Source organism: Colius striatus, chromosome 1 (genome assembly GCF_028858725.1).
Source record: "Colius striatus isolate bColStr4 chromosome 1, bColStr4.1.hap1, whole genome shotgun sequence".
Classification (NCBI taxonomy): Eukaryota; Metazoa; Chordata; class Aves; order Coliiformes; family Coliidae; genus Colius; species Colius striatus.
The window spans coordinates 43246134-43259987 of record NC_084759.1 but is presented as its reverse complement, the minus strand read 5'-3'; the positions used below and the strand labels follow the sequence as shown (position 1 = coordinate 43259987).

Genomic DNA, 13854 nt, shown 5'->3' with positions numbered 1-13854 from the left:
ACAGAAATTACAAGTAGCTAAAGATATAAGTTATCACTTGAAGATAATTGAGGCTTTTTTCAGAAGCCTGTGAGAATGTGAAAATAGCTATTTTTAAAAATATATATTTGTCTGATAAACTAGAAAGTATAGAAATGGCTCTTAATATGGTCATTATAAATAATCTTGTGCTTCACTGGTATTTCACTCAGGCTTCCTAGGCCTGAATGTCTAACCTTGTAGTTTAGCTATGGGAAAACACTCGAAAAAATGAAAGGAAAGAGTGAATGTCATTTTGCATCACATAGCAACCGATCTAAAATAGCAGCACTACAGTCTACCAGTGACCAGTCTACCTCAGATATAAGTAGAGAGCAGATGCAGTCTGTATAAATTGTTGTAGTGTTTTGTTTTCTGTGATGTTATGTTGGAGGGAGAGGAGGTACTTTACATCTTGCTAGCGCGTGACTGAACATGCAGGCATCACAATGTAATCAAAACAGAGACATAACCTGTCATATTATGATTGTGTTACAGATTTAGCATGCATAAAAAGCCACAGAGGATGACAGACTTGCATTACGTGGATTGAATACAAATTATTATGAAATTGCACCATTACATTTAACTTCAGTTCAGATTCGAGTTCTTTACATAATGGATGGGAATGTAGAGTATATAGGAATATCCATAAACAAAGATAAATCTGCTTTGGTCAGAGGTTAGATATTGTTACAGAGTTGTTATCTTGACTAGGGCAGTGTAACTCCAGAGTGGCTTGTCAACTGAAGACAGCTGTGTGCTGGCACCATGTTGGAGCTGACAGCCTTTTGTGTTTCCTAAACGTTCTCTGTCTCCCGATCTCCTATACTTTCATTCACTCTGGTGTACTTCATTTCCTTTGGTTCTCCTGAAATTCTTCTTTTTGCCATCTTTGTTCTTAGCAGTCAAATGCCTTCAGGGCTGTGTTTTGCCCTGCAGGCTGTTTGTTGTTCCAGGCATGTTCTGGAACTTCAGATTTTTTTGCCTAAGTTATTCAGAGAACACTTTCTCTGTTTGATCACTCTTCAAGCCACACTCTTGGCAATCCTTGCATGTCTCTTTGCAACTCTTCTAATTAGTTTCACTTTTTTATGTTGGCCTGTCTGTGTTCTGTATTTCTTGAGCTTTTAATTAGGAACTTCACAATACGCAAGGCCTCCAGCTTTCCCCTACATCTTTTGTCCTGCAAACATTTTTAGCTTTCATAATCTGTTTGTCATTCATCTCTCTCCCCTTTCTTGCCTTTTCCTGGTCTACCTCATTCTATTTCTCAGTATCTCTCCTCCAACTTGGAAAGGGAGAGCATGTTAAAATTCTTTGGGTAAGTCTAAACTCTGGAAGATAGGATAGTCAACACAGCAAGTGGCCTGACAGAAAGTAATCTTTACCCAAAATGTATCTATTAAATAAAGACTCCAGTTGAGAGGAGATGCTGAAAAGTGGGAGCAATAACAAGACAACTGAAGAAAGAATCTTCAAGATGAAGGAAAACCAAAAGAAAGTGATGATCTTAGAATCATTACTGTTGAAAGAGACCTTTAAGATCATCAAGTTCCAACCACATGAGTCTTGGTCCTTGAACCTCAAAGTTAGGGGGAAAGACATTAGTGGGCTTTAAAAACATTTATTATTTTAAAGTAATGCTAAAATTTAGGAAATCGTGTGTATAGACAGATTTATTCATCTGAAGGTTCTAAATCTACAGAGATTTGGCCTAAGTTTCACTTAGTTTTCTTTCATACCGTTTACGATTACTTAAGAAACTGATAGACTAAAGCTCACAGCAGGAACCTGAGATGGTGGCCATTTATGAAAAGCTAACCTATATTAATTTGTTAACAGAGTTCAACTAAGCAAATCAGTTTGATTAAGGAGGAGGAATACTTGTTTTTGAAGTTTGGCATTAGATATTGATGACACAAAACCTGATTTGGAATTCTTTGATTTTAGGGGGTTTTAGTTAGTTTTTGAAAGGTGGTAAAGATTGGGGCAGTGAACCCATGGAATGGCAAGAGTGGGCCTTGGCAGAATTAGCTATCTTGATTCATGGTTTCCATTGAATTTGAGACTTCTGGAAGAAGGAGATGCCCCCAAGGAAATTCTTGGTGGCATCCTTAACCTTTAAAATAGAGGAGAAAGTACAGTTTTAAGGAACAAATTGTTAGTCCATGTAATTAGCCTCAGTTAAACAATACAACACTGCTTGGGACTAGATTTTTAAAAGAAAAAGTAATTGGGGACAAGTTCAAATATACACATCATTGCTTTCTTCAAATACAGATCTTTTCTTGAAGACCTTTATATGTATAGGACATACTTGGAAAATAAATAGATTTCAAAATTAGTAAGTAGATAACAAAAAGGACATATGATTGGAATAATTTCCTCATGAAGCAGGTGTTTTTGAATAGCTGTTTGGTTTAGAAGTGATAACTGCATTTTAAAGATGGTAGTTAAAAGCAGTTGTATGGTTGTTTTTTTAATTCAGCATTGATATGATGATATTGTTCCTAATTGCTGGTTTTTAATGTTATATATTGTAGGATGTAAGGCATGATAATTAATCTTTTTTATAGTAATGGGTATTTGCCATCTCAATTTTACTCCAACGTGATTTAGTGTTTTCATTGCTTGGAATACAGATGCATACCTTAAAGTTCAGGTAGAACTGTCATTATTGTATTTTGGGCTCATTATCAAGAAATGACAGCTTTTATTAAGGGCCTTTTGAGTTCAGGAAAAGAAGACTTATAATTATTATTCTTTTTTTTTCATTGCTTTTAATTTGAATTTTGTTTAACACATTGTTTCCATTTTGTGAGCTTTCCTATGCATGTGCAAAATGTTTCTCCTCAGGCCCCATTGTATTTCCTGGTCCTATTTTTATGAACCACCGAGAACAGACTCTAGCCAGAATCAGACCCCATCCAGCACAGCTAAAGCATAAACGGGACAAGAACAAAGGTATTTGGTCTTTCTTATTGGCTAGGGTGGAAGTAAGTCCATCCTCCCAGTCACTTCTTACATGCACTGAATCTATCTTTTCAAAGTACTGCGCAAAATGGGTTCTGCTTTTCTTTATCTCATTACCTGAGGAGAAAGAAAAAGCATTTAAATGTTGACCTCCTTTAAAAAGTGTGTTTGATAGTCTATATCATCTTTGATTTTCTTTCCTTTTTTTTTTCATGAAATATACATTTGTCTTTGTGTCTTTTCTTTTTCATACTTCTCTCATTCTTAAGTTCTTTAATTTTACTGTAGAAAACTTTTTACACGTTGCAGTGATTCAGTCTGCTGCATTGCCTTTGTTGCTTTTGAACCTTTATGTGGTATCCCTCAGGTGATTGCTTTAACATATTAATTCTACTGTAAAATTTTTCATAGGTATATTATCTTTTAACAAGCCTTTTTGAAAAATGAAATACTTTAAATAGTGTAAACAACCCTTTTTTAACTGGCTTTGAGTGGGGAGAATACAAATCGAAGTACAGCGTTTATGCTACAATACTCGTTTGACATTCCTTGGCAGAGCATAAGGAGATTTCTCTGATATTTCTGGCATTCCTGTATGTCTGTTAAGCCAATTCATTATACCATGAATTTCTAAATGTATCATTTCTTCAGATACAAATGATTTATTTTTATTTAGGAAGAGGTAGTATATTGCTGACAATTTTCAGTGCATTTATTGAAGTTGAGCTGTGTCAGCTCTAATTGTACTTTGTACCTATCTGTGTATAGATATGTCTGTACATACACATTTATGTATAAAGGATAAATATGTAAAATGTAGATTACAGACCTGATCACAGTAAGTGGGAAGCTCCTTATATTGTAAAGGCCTAAAATGGTTCAACTATTTTGTCAAGCATATAGGGAAGAATTGTGAAAGTGTCATTTCAGTCGAATTAAAGAAAGCTAGTGATAGTATTTGACACGTATGCAAATTGTATAACAGTTTGAAGCCTTTTTGGATGTGATTTCGGCGGGGGAGGTTGATGGGCCTACATAGTTACGAACGTATGTCTGTGCTCAAAGTCTCAATGACATAGGACTAGAGAAAGGCCAATGTCATGCCAGTCTTCAAAAAAGGCAAGAAGGATGACCCAGGAAACTACAGGTCGGTCAGCCTCACCTCCATTCCTGGAAAAGTGATGGAACAACTCATCCTGAATGTTATCACTGAACATATGAAGGATAAGATGGTTATGAGGGGGAGTCAACATGGCTTCACCAAGGGGAAATCCTGTTGGACCAACCTGATAGTCTTCTATGAGGGCATAGCTGGCTGGCTAGATGAGGGGAGAGCAGTGGATGTCATCTACTTTGACTTCAGCAAGGCTTTTGACACTGTCTCCTGTTACATCCTCATCAGAAAGCTCAGGCAGTGTGACTTGGATGAGTGGACAGTGAGGTGGATCGAGAGCTGGCTGAATGACAGAGCCCAGAGGGTGATGATCAATGGCACAGAATCGAGTTGGAGGCCTGTGGCCAGTGGAGATTGTCAGGGATGGGTTCTGGGGCAGTCTTGTTCAACATCTTCATCAGTGACCTGGATGAGGGGACAGAGTGTACCCTCAGCAAGTTGGCTGATGACACCAAACTGGAAGGACTGGCTGATTTCCCAGAAGGCTGTGCTGCCATTCAGCGGGACCTCAACCGGCTTAAGAGTTGGGCAGAGAAGAACCTCATGAGGTTCAACAGGGACAAGTACAGAGTCCTGCATCTGGGAAGTAACAAACCCACAAACCAGTACAGGCTAGGGGTCAAACTGCTGAAGAGCACCTCTGCAGAGAGAGGCCTGGAAGTCTTGATTGATAATAAGCTAAATATGAGCCAGCAATGTGCCCTGGTAGCCAAGAAGGCCAATGGCATCCTGGGATACATCAAGAAGAGTGTGGCCAGCAGGTCAAGGGAGGTTCTCCTCCCGTTCTACTCCAGCCTAGTGAGGCCTCATCTGGAGTCCTGTGTCCAGTTCTGGGCTCCTCAGCTCAAGAGGGACAGAGAACTTCTGGAGAGAGTCCAGTGCAGGGCCACCAAAATGATCAGTGGAATGGAACATCTTTCATACGAGGAAAGGCTGTGGGAACTGGGGCTGTTTAATCTGGAGAAGAGGAGACTGAGGGGAGATCTTATTAACATTTATAAATATCTAAAGGGTGGATGTCAGGAGATTGGGACATCCCTTTTTTCTATTGTAGCTAGTAACAGGACAAGGGGTAATGGGATGAAGCTGCAACACAAAAAGTTCCACTTAAACATAAGAAAAATCTATTTCACTGTGAGGATGAGGGAGCAGTGGCACAGGCTGCCCAGAGGGGTTGTGGAGTCTCCTTCCTTGGAGGTCTTCAAGACCCGCCTGGACATGTTCGTATGCAACCTGATCTAGGTGAACCTGCTTCTGCAGGGGGGTTGGACTAGATGATCTCTAAAGATCCCTTCCAACCCCTACCATTCTATGATTAAATAGAAAAACTTTCATGGATGCTGAAAGACAAAGCATACAGAACCTAAGTGCTGTCATTTGGGTGACAATTTGCTGATGACCTGTATTCTGGAGCTGGTTGTTATTTCAATACAGAGGTCTGTATTGTGATGAAAAATTTTGTTGGATGTCCTCTGTGGAGCTGAACATTTATTTTTCCTTGAGGAAGACTGTATGTGAAGAAGCATCGACTTTCTTTTAGTTTTTTGTTTCTCATGGTAGATAAAGAGGATTGTAACATCTTTACCTGTAAATGTTGAGACCTTTCTATGCCTCAGAGGATGACTTCTCAAAAGACAGCTGTAAATTTCTCTCGAAATGCCCCTTTAACTTCTGGAAGAGCTTCCAAGGGAAAAAGGAACTGATGAAGTGGGTGATTTTCAAAGTAATGGGAAAGGTGGGAATTGTGGGGAAAAAAACCCAAAACAAACTCATCTTAAAAGGCATTCCTCTCTTAATATACCTAGAATGTAAAAGCAATAATCAAGCAATTTGAGGCAGAGATGTTGATGTCAGTAAAAGGACAATATAATGTTGAGATCAACGTATTCTTTTGGTATGCTTTTCAATGTGACACTTTCCAAACTGGCATTCTTACTTCAGCATTTTCCAATAAAGTGGTCTTGTAACTCTCCACAGCAACCAGACCTTCAAGGAACAGAAAGTTTATGTCAACTGGTAGTACTGATGAGGCCAGTACTAAACTTGCTGTTACCTGTTCCTACTTCTCTGTAGCTGCAGAGCTTCTCTTGATACTGATGTTTAAACTTGAATGTGAAGAGCTCCTTCAGGACTGACAATTATGGCCTAATTCTAGAAGTATATTGATATGTACTTTTACATGTGATCAAATCTCCATGTTTTTCACTTGTGCAATTCTTCTGTCAAATTGCACAGTTGGAAATTCCTTTGGCTTCATCAAAATGCCCATTTTCTGGAAATCTTGTCATTGTCATCTACTCAGTTAATGTATATAGAGTCTGCATATTAAGATTATTGTTATTATGAAATATGTATATTAAGTATAATCACACTCTTTCTGATCTAAGTCTGCATCTCCATCACTAGTATAAATTGAAACAAGTAGATGTCACCCTGTTGATATTCATGGAGTGCTTTGACACAAAAAAGAAAATGGAGCTTGTGTTTCGTGCTCCCTTTTTAATGAAGTAGCAAGTTCCTAGTCTGTATCTCCAGTCCCTATGGACTTCACTGCGAATCTGAGTAAAAAAGATTCATGAGAGTCTGTAGAATTTTCTCAACTGTAGGAATGAACTGAGTAGCAATTAAAACCAATGTAAGTTCCTTGAGTCAGTTTGATTTTGCTTACAAATGTCACCTTTTTCATGTATTTGAGGGTAGCGGCAAATGTTTTGAACATTACGAAATGAAGTACTCGGAAAAGGACAAAGGCTAGGTGAAGTTCAACCTACACAGATGTAACATGCAATATAGCAACCATTTTGCTAATACTGATACAAAATTTTGTGTGCAAGAAAGTGTAATTGTAATTTACTTTTAATTGTAAAATACTGAAAGGCAAAGTAGTTTGAAGGACCCATTGGAGAAAAACAGCTGACAATGAAAAGCTTCATGTAAGACTTGATAGAAGTGGATGATACTGCAGTCTTTGTATTTTCGATATTGATGCTTCCATAGTCTGATAATCCTTTTTTTAACATGCAAAGTGTTCCTAAAGAAGTTCAAAACATAACTGAAGATGTGTTGCTGAAAACCATTGCTCTTTGTTTAAGAAGATTAGAAGATGCATGAAAAACATTTCAAAACCACTTTGAGGGTGGCTTTCAAGAGACTTTCTTGGAAGGGGTTGGAGGGGGTGTTAGGTGGTTGTGTTTCTAGTTCTCTCACTTTCCTTCCCCAACTGTATAAGATCGTGATGCTGGGATTTCATGAAGCTCACTCTTCAATGTTGACAAGAGGAAGCACTTCTCTCTGAGAGTGATGGAAGATTCAGAGTTTCTGTTCAGTGGTAGTCCAGTTGGATAACACTGAAAGTACTAACTTGCTCTGCTTACTGTTTATTCGTTCTTCCATTCACTCACCCAGAAGCCTCCCTACTTCAAGTAGTCTTTCTGTGCTTCCCTTTAAGGAACAGGTGTCATGATCTTACTTTAAATGAATTCATGATGCGCACAATTGATTGATGGAAGTGTGTATCTCCATAGTTACAGCTGTTACTTGAAACATATGCAAATACGTTTTTTGCTTCCATCTTTTGCTCACCTAAAAAAAATTTGACTGTGAAAGTACTGAAAGAACAAGGAATGATCCAGTTTACTTGCAGCCTTATCTCCAAGTGTAAGATCTTGTAGAACTTAGTTTTCCTGGCCAGTGCTGCTAGAAAAATATTATATGCGTTGGCCCTGTAATGAAATATACAGATACACAGTATAAAAATAAATAAAATAATGAACAAAAAATAAAATATTACACTAAAAGTAATGATTTATTTAGATTCTGTTTAGCTTAGTATATTTTACTGAAAGACCTTTTTTCTGTATGTTTTTCTTATGGTGAGGCAAGAAAGTATACATACTTGTTCAGGTATCTGCAGACCACTTGACATGCTGCTGTTACATGACCAAAATACAACTTCTGCTAAATCTTCTTAATATGACTGTGCATAGGTGGTGTTTTATGTGTCTAGTTCATTTTATCGTAGGAAGTGTATGCAGCCATGACACATGGTTACTGGACATGTGCATTCCTGGCAGGTGGCTTGTGAAGTGCATTTTCACAGTAGGAGAGCTTACTTACAGTCATCAAAGGTCAAGGCAGGAGGGTAGATAAGGGCCACAAGTACACTTCCAGAACATATAGCTGCTTGTACTCCTCTACTCTTGTCTGAAAAGCTCTCCTGAAAGAGAGAGGCAGCAAGAAGGCTGCTTGCTGAATAAATAATTCTGGTGTCAATATTAGCCTTAGAACCATCTCTTGAATCTTTTGCCTGTAGAGAGAGGTCAACACAAAAGTAGGCATAAAACATTCAAAGGTGCGGTATTTGAGAAACACCCAAATTGGTAACTGAAATACTAGAAACAAGGCAGAATTACATGACTAGGAGGAAAAATTCTGCATTTTCAGGATTAGCTGTTAAATAGTGGTTCTGTATCTTTGTGTTTGCTTTTGTTGTTAATTAAACAAACAAAAAAGATGCAGACAAACCTTCAGAAACATTTATTCTGATGTGCATGCAGTTTGATAGTATACAGCTGAAATCCCATGGCGATTCTGCTAGCCAGACAATTCCTTTACCATGTCTCCATTTCATGCATATCCAATATGTAGTGCAAACATAATTCTTTTGTTGAGGGGCACCCACATCCTCAAAGGGATACTTTAGCTGTGCTATTAAACCTAATTCTTCAAAAGCATTACTTAATATGCAGATGCACTGTTCCTTTACAGATGTCAGCTACATGGAGATTCATTGTAATTTCTGCACTCAGTCATGGTTAGAAAATAGCTTTATTTCCAGAACAGCAAGAGTTTTTAAAAGCTGATTTGTAGTAAAAGTGCTGCAATAACTTTAATGTATCAAAAATACATTATTTTATGTTTCATTCATGTTTCCATGCAATAAATAGGATGGTTTGAGCCTTATGTATAAAAACATAATAATATTTTTAAAGATTTGTAAGTCTGTAAGTGTGGTGCTGTACACAGTGAATAATGAAATCTCAGAGTTCAGACTTCCACTCATGACTATTCGGGAAAATGTGTAGAAATTTAAAATACAGATCCAAATTAACAACAGCTTGAACACTGTTACCTGTATCAGTTTTGTTAATAAAGCAGTAAACTGTCAGAATTATTACAGAAAGAATGTGGAATCTCTTTTTGTGCAGTTGTTTTTCACTTCATGTACTTTCACTTCTCTATGAGAGAGATGCTGTGAATTCATACATGACATTTTCTTTCTGAAAATTAAGTTTTTTCAGAGCTTTCATTGCCAGGTATAGGTGTGCTTATGGTGTTGAGCATGTTGCCTGATTTTGCCCTGTTAGTTTCTTGCTAGTATTATGAAATGACATTTCCTTTATGACCCTGTGACCATATAGTTATAGTGTGATTGTCAGATGAGGTAAACATTCTTATTTCTGAAGAAGGTAGTGGCTTTCAAGAAGTTCATAAGTGATACACTTATTTGTCGCTTCAGCACTTTCATTTGATGTTAGTTTGACTTTAGGAACCAGTAATGTACTTAATACTTATTAAAAGAAATCACAAAAACAGTACCTAAAAATACATCTTAGATACAAACAATACCTAATAATGCATCTTAGAAACAATATCTAAAGATGTGTCTTAAACAGGAAATAGATGTGCTAGTAGCGAGTATGTTAGTGTTATTATAAATGAATTGTGTAAATAATTGTTAGTTATATAAGATAAAGGCTGTATGGCCAAGTTGAGTCAAGTAAAATACTTAAACAGTAATTGAAAAAAAACCAGACCAGGCTATGCCTTTTAACTACAGTGCTTTCTATCCACTTCATAGTTCTGTTTTATTGAGTAAGGAAAGTGATGGTTATTAAGCAAGACTTCTGAAGTTGTTTGAATTTCATGGTTTTCTTGTTGTTTTTGTCTGGTCTTTGGAAGTTTCTGCTTTAGAGGATGTGAGATTTTTCTATAACTTTGTAGTAGGTTGTTTAGAGTTTCTGTCAACTTTCACATCTACTTTGATGCCACATTTTGAGCTGTCTCTAACTATCCTGCGAGTTCTTTCTTCTACCTGAAGTTCTTTTTCCTACCTTAAATAAGAAGGAGTGGGGAGTTATTTACTGTCCTTGCTCTAGTCACTTCTTCTAATATCACTCTTTTAGAAGACATATAGAGGCATATAACTATAAGTTTATTTTATAGATGGAAGTGGAGAAAGAGGTGAGAAGGATGCCAGCAAAATCACAACCTATCCACCAGGTGCTGTCCGCTTTGACTGTGAGCTGCGAGCTGTACAAGTCAGTTGTGGATTTCACCATTCAGGTAAAAACAAATCAATAGTAACTGTGGTGTATAATTTTTCTTGGTTTCTTAAATGTTGACGTAATGCTTTTGCACTGCTTTGTGTTTAATTTCCATTACGGGTGTACTTGGGAGTGTTAAAAGGCTGAAAATGTTGCAGTATCGTTTTGTAGCCTCCTAGCTACAGCTCTAGCCCGGCATAGAAATACTTGTGAAATCTAGTATAGAACTGTTAGTGTTTCAGTAGGGAAGGTTAACTGTTCTGCTGAGAAAATCAGTGTTGCTCAGCACTGGTACTAGTACCATGTTCACATGTGCATGTGACTGAAAAATACATTTCTATTCTGTTTGATTTTCAGTGGTTTTGATGGAGAATGGTGATGTTTACACATTTGGATATGGGCAGCATGGGCAACTTGGACATGGTGATGTTAATTCCAGGTGAGCTGTTAATTAGAGGATGTGATTGTGTATTGCTCTACTACTGCATTGAAAGCAACCAGTTTTTTGTTTCTCTGTAGCTTGCAAGTGTGAAATCTCAAATACTGTCCAAATAAAGTGATGAAGTGTTATTGTGCACTTATTCCCCGTAACCCCCTGGACATAGATACAGTAACGTTACTATTATACTGTATAAGTGATTTTTTTTTAAATACTTGAAGACTTCTTTTCATAGTTATTAGCATAGCTTTGAGAATTCAGTTTTAAGTGCTTTTATCTCTTCATTTCTCCCTACATGTATTGGAATGACATTCAAATCTTGTTAAGATTTCTTTTTTTCTGTAAAATACTACATCTTCAGTAAGTCATGCCACTGACAGTAGTTCAGTTATGATAAAATGTAAGTGTTGTTATTAGTCTTCAAAATTAAGTTGCTAAGTTTAGGTCTCAGCTACATTTTGTAGACACTTACTTTGGATGTCAGTATGAGTAATGTGCGCTTTCTTTGCCGTCAACGGAAATAGAGTGGAGAGCAATTTCACTAACCACTCACTGCTTACCTACTTTAGGTGTATTCAGTAGCACTGTAAACTTTAAGCTTGATCTCCATTGACTACAGTAAGAGCATAAACAATTAAACATAGGTGTCTTTAGTATGAAACTCAGTCTCACCCTTAGTATGTCATCCTTAGTATCTACTCAAAAAAGTACCAAAAAAAAAAAAATCAGTGTTCTACCATAAAAGGAAATGTAATAATATTATTCTTTGAGGACATATATATACCATATAACACATAAGATGGGATTTTGAATAGTAGGAATCATTGAAGCTTAGTGTATGTCCAGTAACGCCCAGTATCCTTGTGTAAAAGGCATACAGAGTGGAACATCCATGACCTGCCTTCAGTTTTGTCATTTCTTTTGTAGCAGTGAGATGAAAATTACTGAACATCTATCTTCCTTATCTCTTTGGAGACTTCCAAATCATTTATTTTGCCAAGTTTCTGAAGAAATCTTCGTCATCTTAAACCTTTCATTGGTTTTGCTAAACAAAACAAGGAGAGAGAATGAAGAAAGAAAGTTTACTGGAGGTGTTGCTTTGTATTGACTGCTTTTCCTAATGGTATTCTATAAACTGTTACCTCTGCTCAGTTTACATTGAACTGGTGAATACAACCTGTGTTTCTGCATATGATAGAAACCATATCACAGATAAATACTCTCTTTTTCATTCCTGGATTTTCTTGGATACTTATTCCAAGCTACAGCTGCTTTAGTTGGTAATTCAAGTCAATACTAGAATAAGGTCAGTTTTTGTCTTAAAGACTGAAGAGGTACAAACAGCAGTGGCATTTATACTGATAACTTACTATCTTCTATTTCCAACTCTGATGAAATCACTTGGCTTTATTCTAAAGGCATTGGAGCTCTCTGCTGTGTCTGTCAGAATTTCGGGCAGTAAACTCCACATCTGTTGCCTATTTAGACAGAAACTGGATGGAGACCAAATGTAGCTCCAAGTGAGATCCTAGAAGAAAACATAAAACATCTTGTGCCAAAGGATAGTGCTTGTGCAGGCCTAGAAGCTGAGAAAGTACAAGTGACTTGGCACTGACGTTTGTATCATTATACAACAGATCCTGGAGAGTGTCTGAAAAAAGCCTTGAAGAAATTTGGAGTATGTCCTGTGCATGAGAACTGGCTATAGTACTATTTTGCTGTTTAGCACCATCATTCAAATGATAATTTCCTCATTGATATACTTCTTTTTCCAGCTTTAAGTAGAGATCTCTCCTCTGTCCTCACAGTAAGGGATTCAGAGAAGGAAACAGGGAATCCTTATGCAGAGTTCCACCTCAGTTGGGACGCAGTGGTGTTCAGATGGCCAGCTCGAGCCAGGTCAGTGGTATGTCAGTCATGCAGTGTGTGACATTGCTTGTATTGACCTCAGGAAGGACCATCATCTTCTAAATCCAGGAACTGATACTCTACTGCGTTTCTGGGAGAGAGAGAGAAGGGAAAAAAAAAGAATGTGAATATTTAGGCAGCCTAGCAAGTTTATCTAAGTATAGGGGTCCCCGAAAACAGGAAGTCAGGAAAAATGCAGGAACTCTTTTTTCATCTGATATACCCATCTTTATTGCCAGATGAAGCAATGATAGAAGCACCTGGGATTGATGACTTATCCTTCCAGAGACTTCTGTCTTGCTGTGTAAAGATTTAGTAGTAAGACTGTATTTTTTTAAAGTCTTGAAAAAGCTTAACTATTTTCAGTTCTGTACACTTTTTCAGACTTACCTTTCTTTTTAATTAGGGAATTTCTAAACTCATGAGTATAGTAAACATCACAAACTTTTCTTCCTACTTCAGTAGAACTAAGGCATATTACATGCCCTAGAAGCACTTTGGACTATTTTTTATGCACAGAAGCAAACAAAACACCAAATGAACAGGAATGTGATTCTCGATAAACGATTAATTGAACTGAGATGGCGTGGAGGAGCAAGCAATGGTGGGTTTTTTTTTTTCAGCAAAGACTTCAGCCATTCGTAGATGGGCCACTTAAAAATGCAAGCAGACTGCTTCCTGGGAGGCCGTTTTTCCTGTATCATTTTGCTGCTGCCATTATACTAGCCTGCCTTGACTTTCTGTTTTAAAATCCAAAGTGACAGATGTTGATGAGGTGTTCACTACATAACAGATTTGTCAGTCTGCTTATATTCCCCTCAAATTAGATGTTGGTGAATAGAAACTCAGTGGAAGCAAGAAATAATTTGCAATATTTAGTCTTGGTGAAAAATAGCGTGTCTTGTGCTCAGGTAAGCAAAGGCCTATTTGCTGATGCTTCTTTCAATAAGCTGGGATGTAAAACTCCAGGATCTTTCTGTTATTGTTTGAAATTTGCCTGCATTCCTTACACA

At 37.3% G+C, this 13854-nt stretch overlaps 1 protein-coding gene across 17 annotated transcripts in view; it reads left to right on the top strand.

The window, feature by feature from the left end:
* Positions 1–13854, top strand: part of MYCBP2 (MYC binding protein 2) — a 186516-nt gene that overhangs the window by 63229 nt on the left and 109433 nt on the right. For 16 of the 17 annotated variants that reach the window (XM_061995807.1, XM_061995793.1, XM_061995769.1 and 13 more), the window contains exons 18-20: positions 2878–2985; positions 10394–10513; positions 10852–10933. In XM_061995807.1, the coding sequence (XP_061851791.1) occupies positions 2878–2985; positions 10394–10513; positions 10852–10933 (310 nt within the window). Of the gene's footprint in view, positions 1–2877; positions 2986–10393; positions 10514–10851; positions 10934–12708; positions 12833–13854 lie in introns of those variants that run through there. The other variant, XM_061995825.1, reaches the window with a different exon arrangement.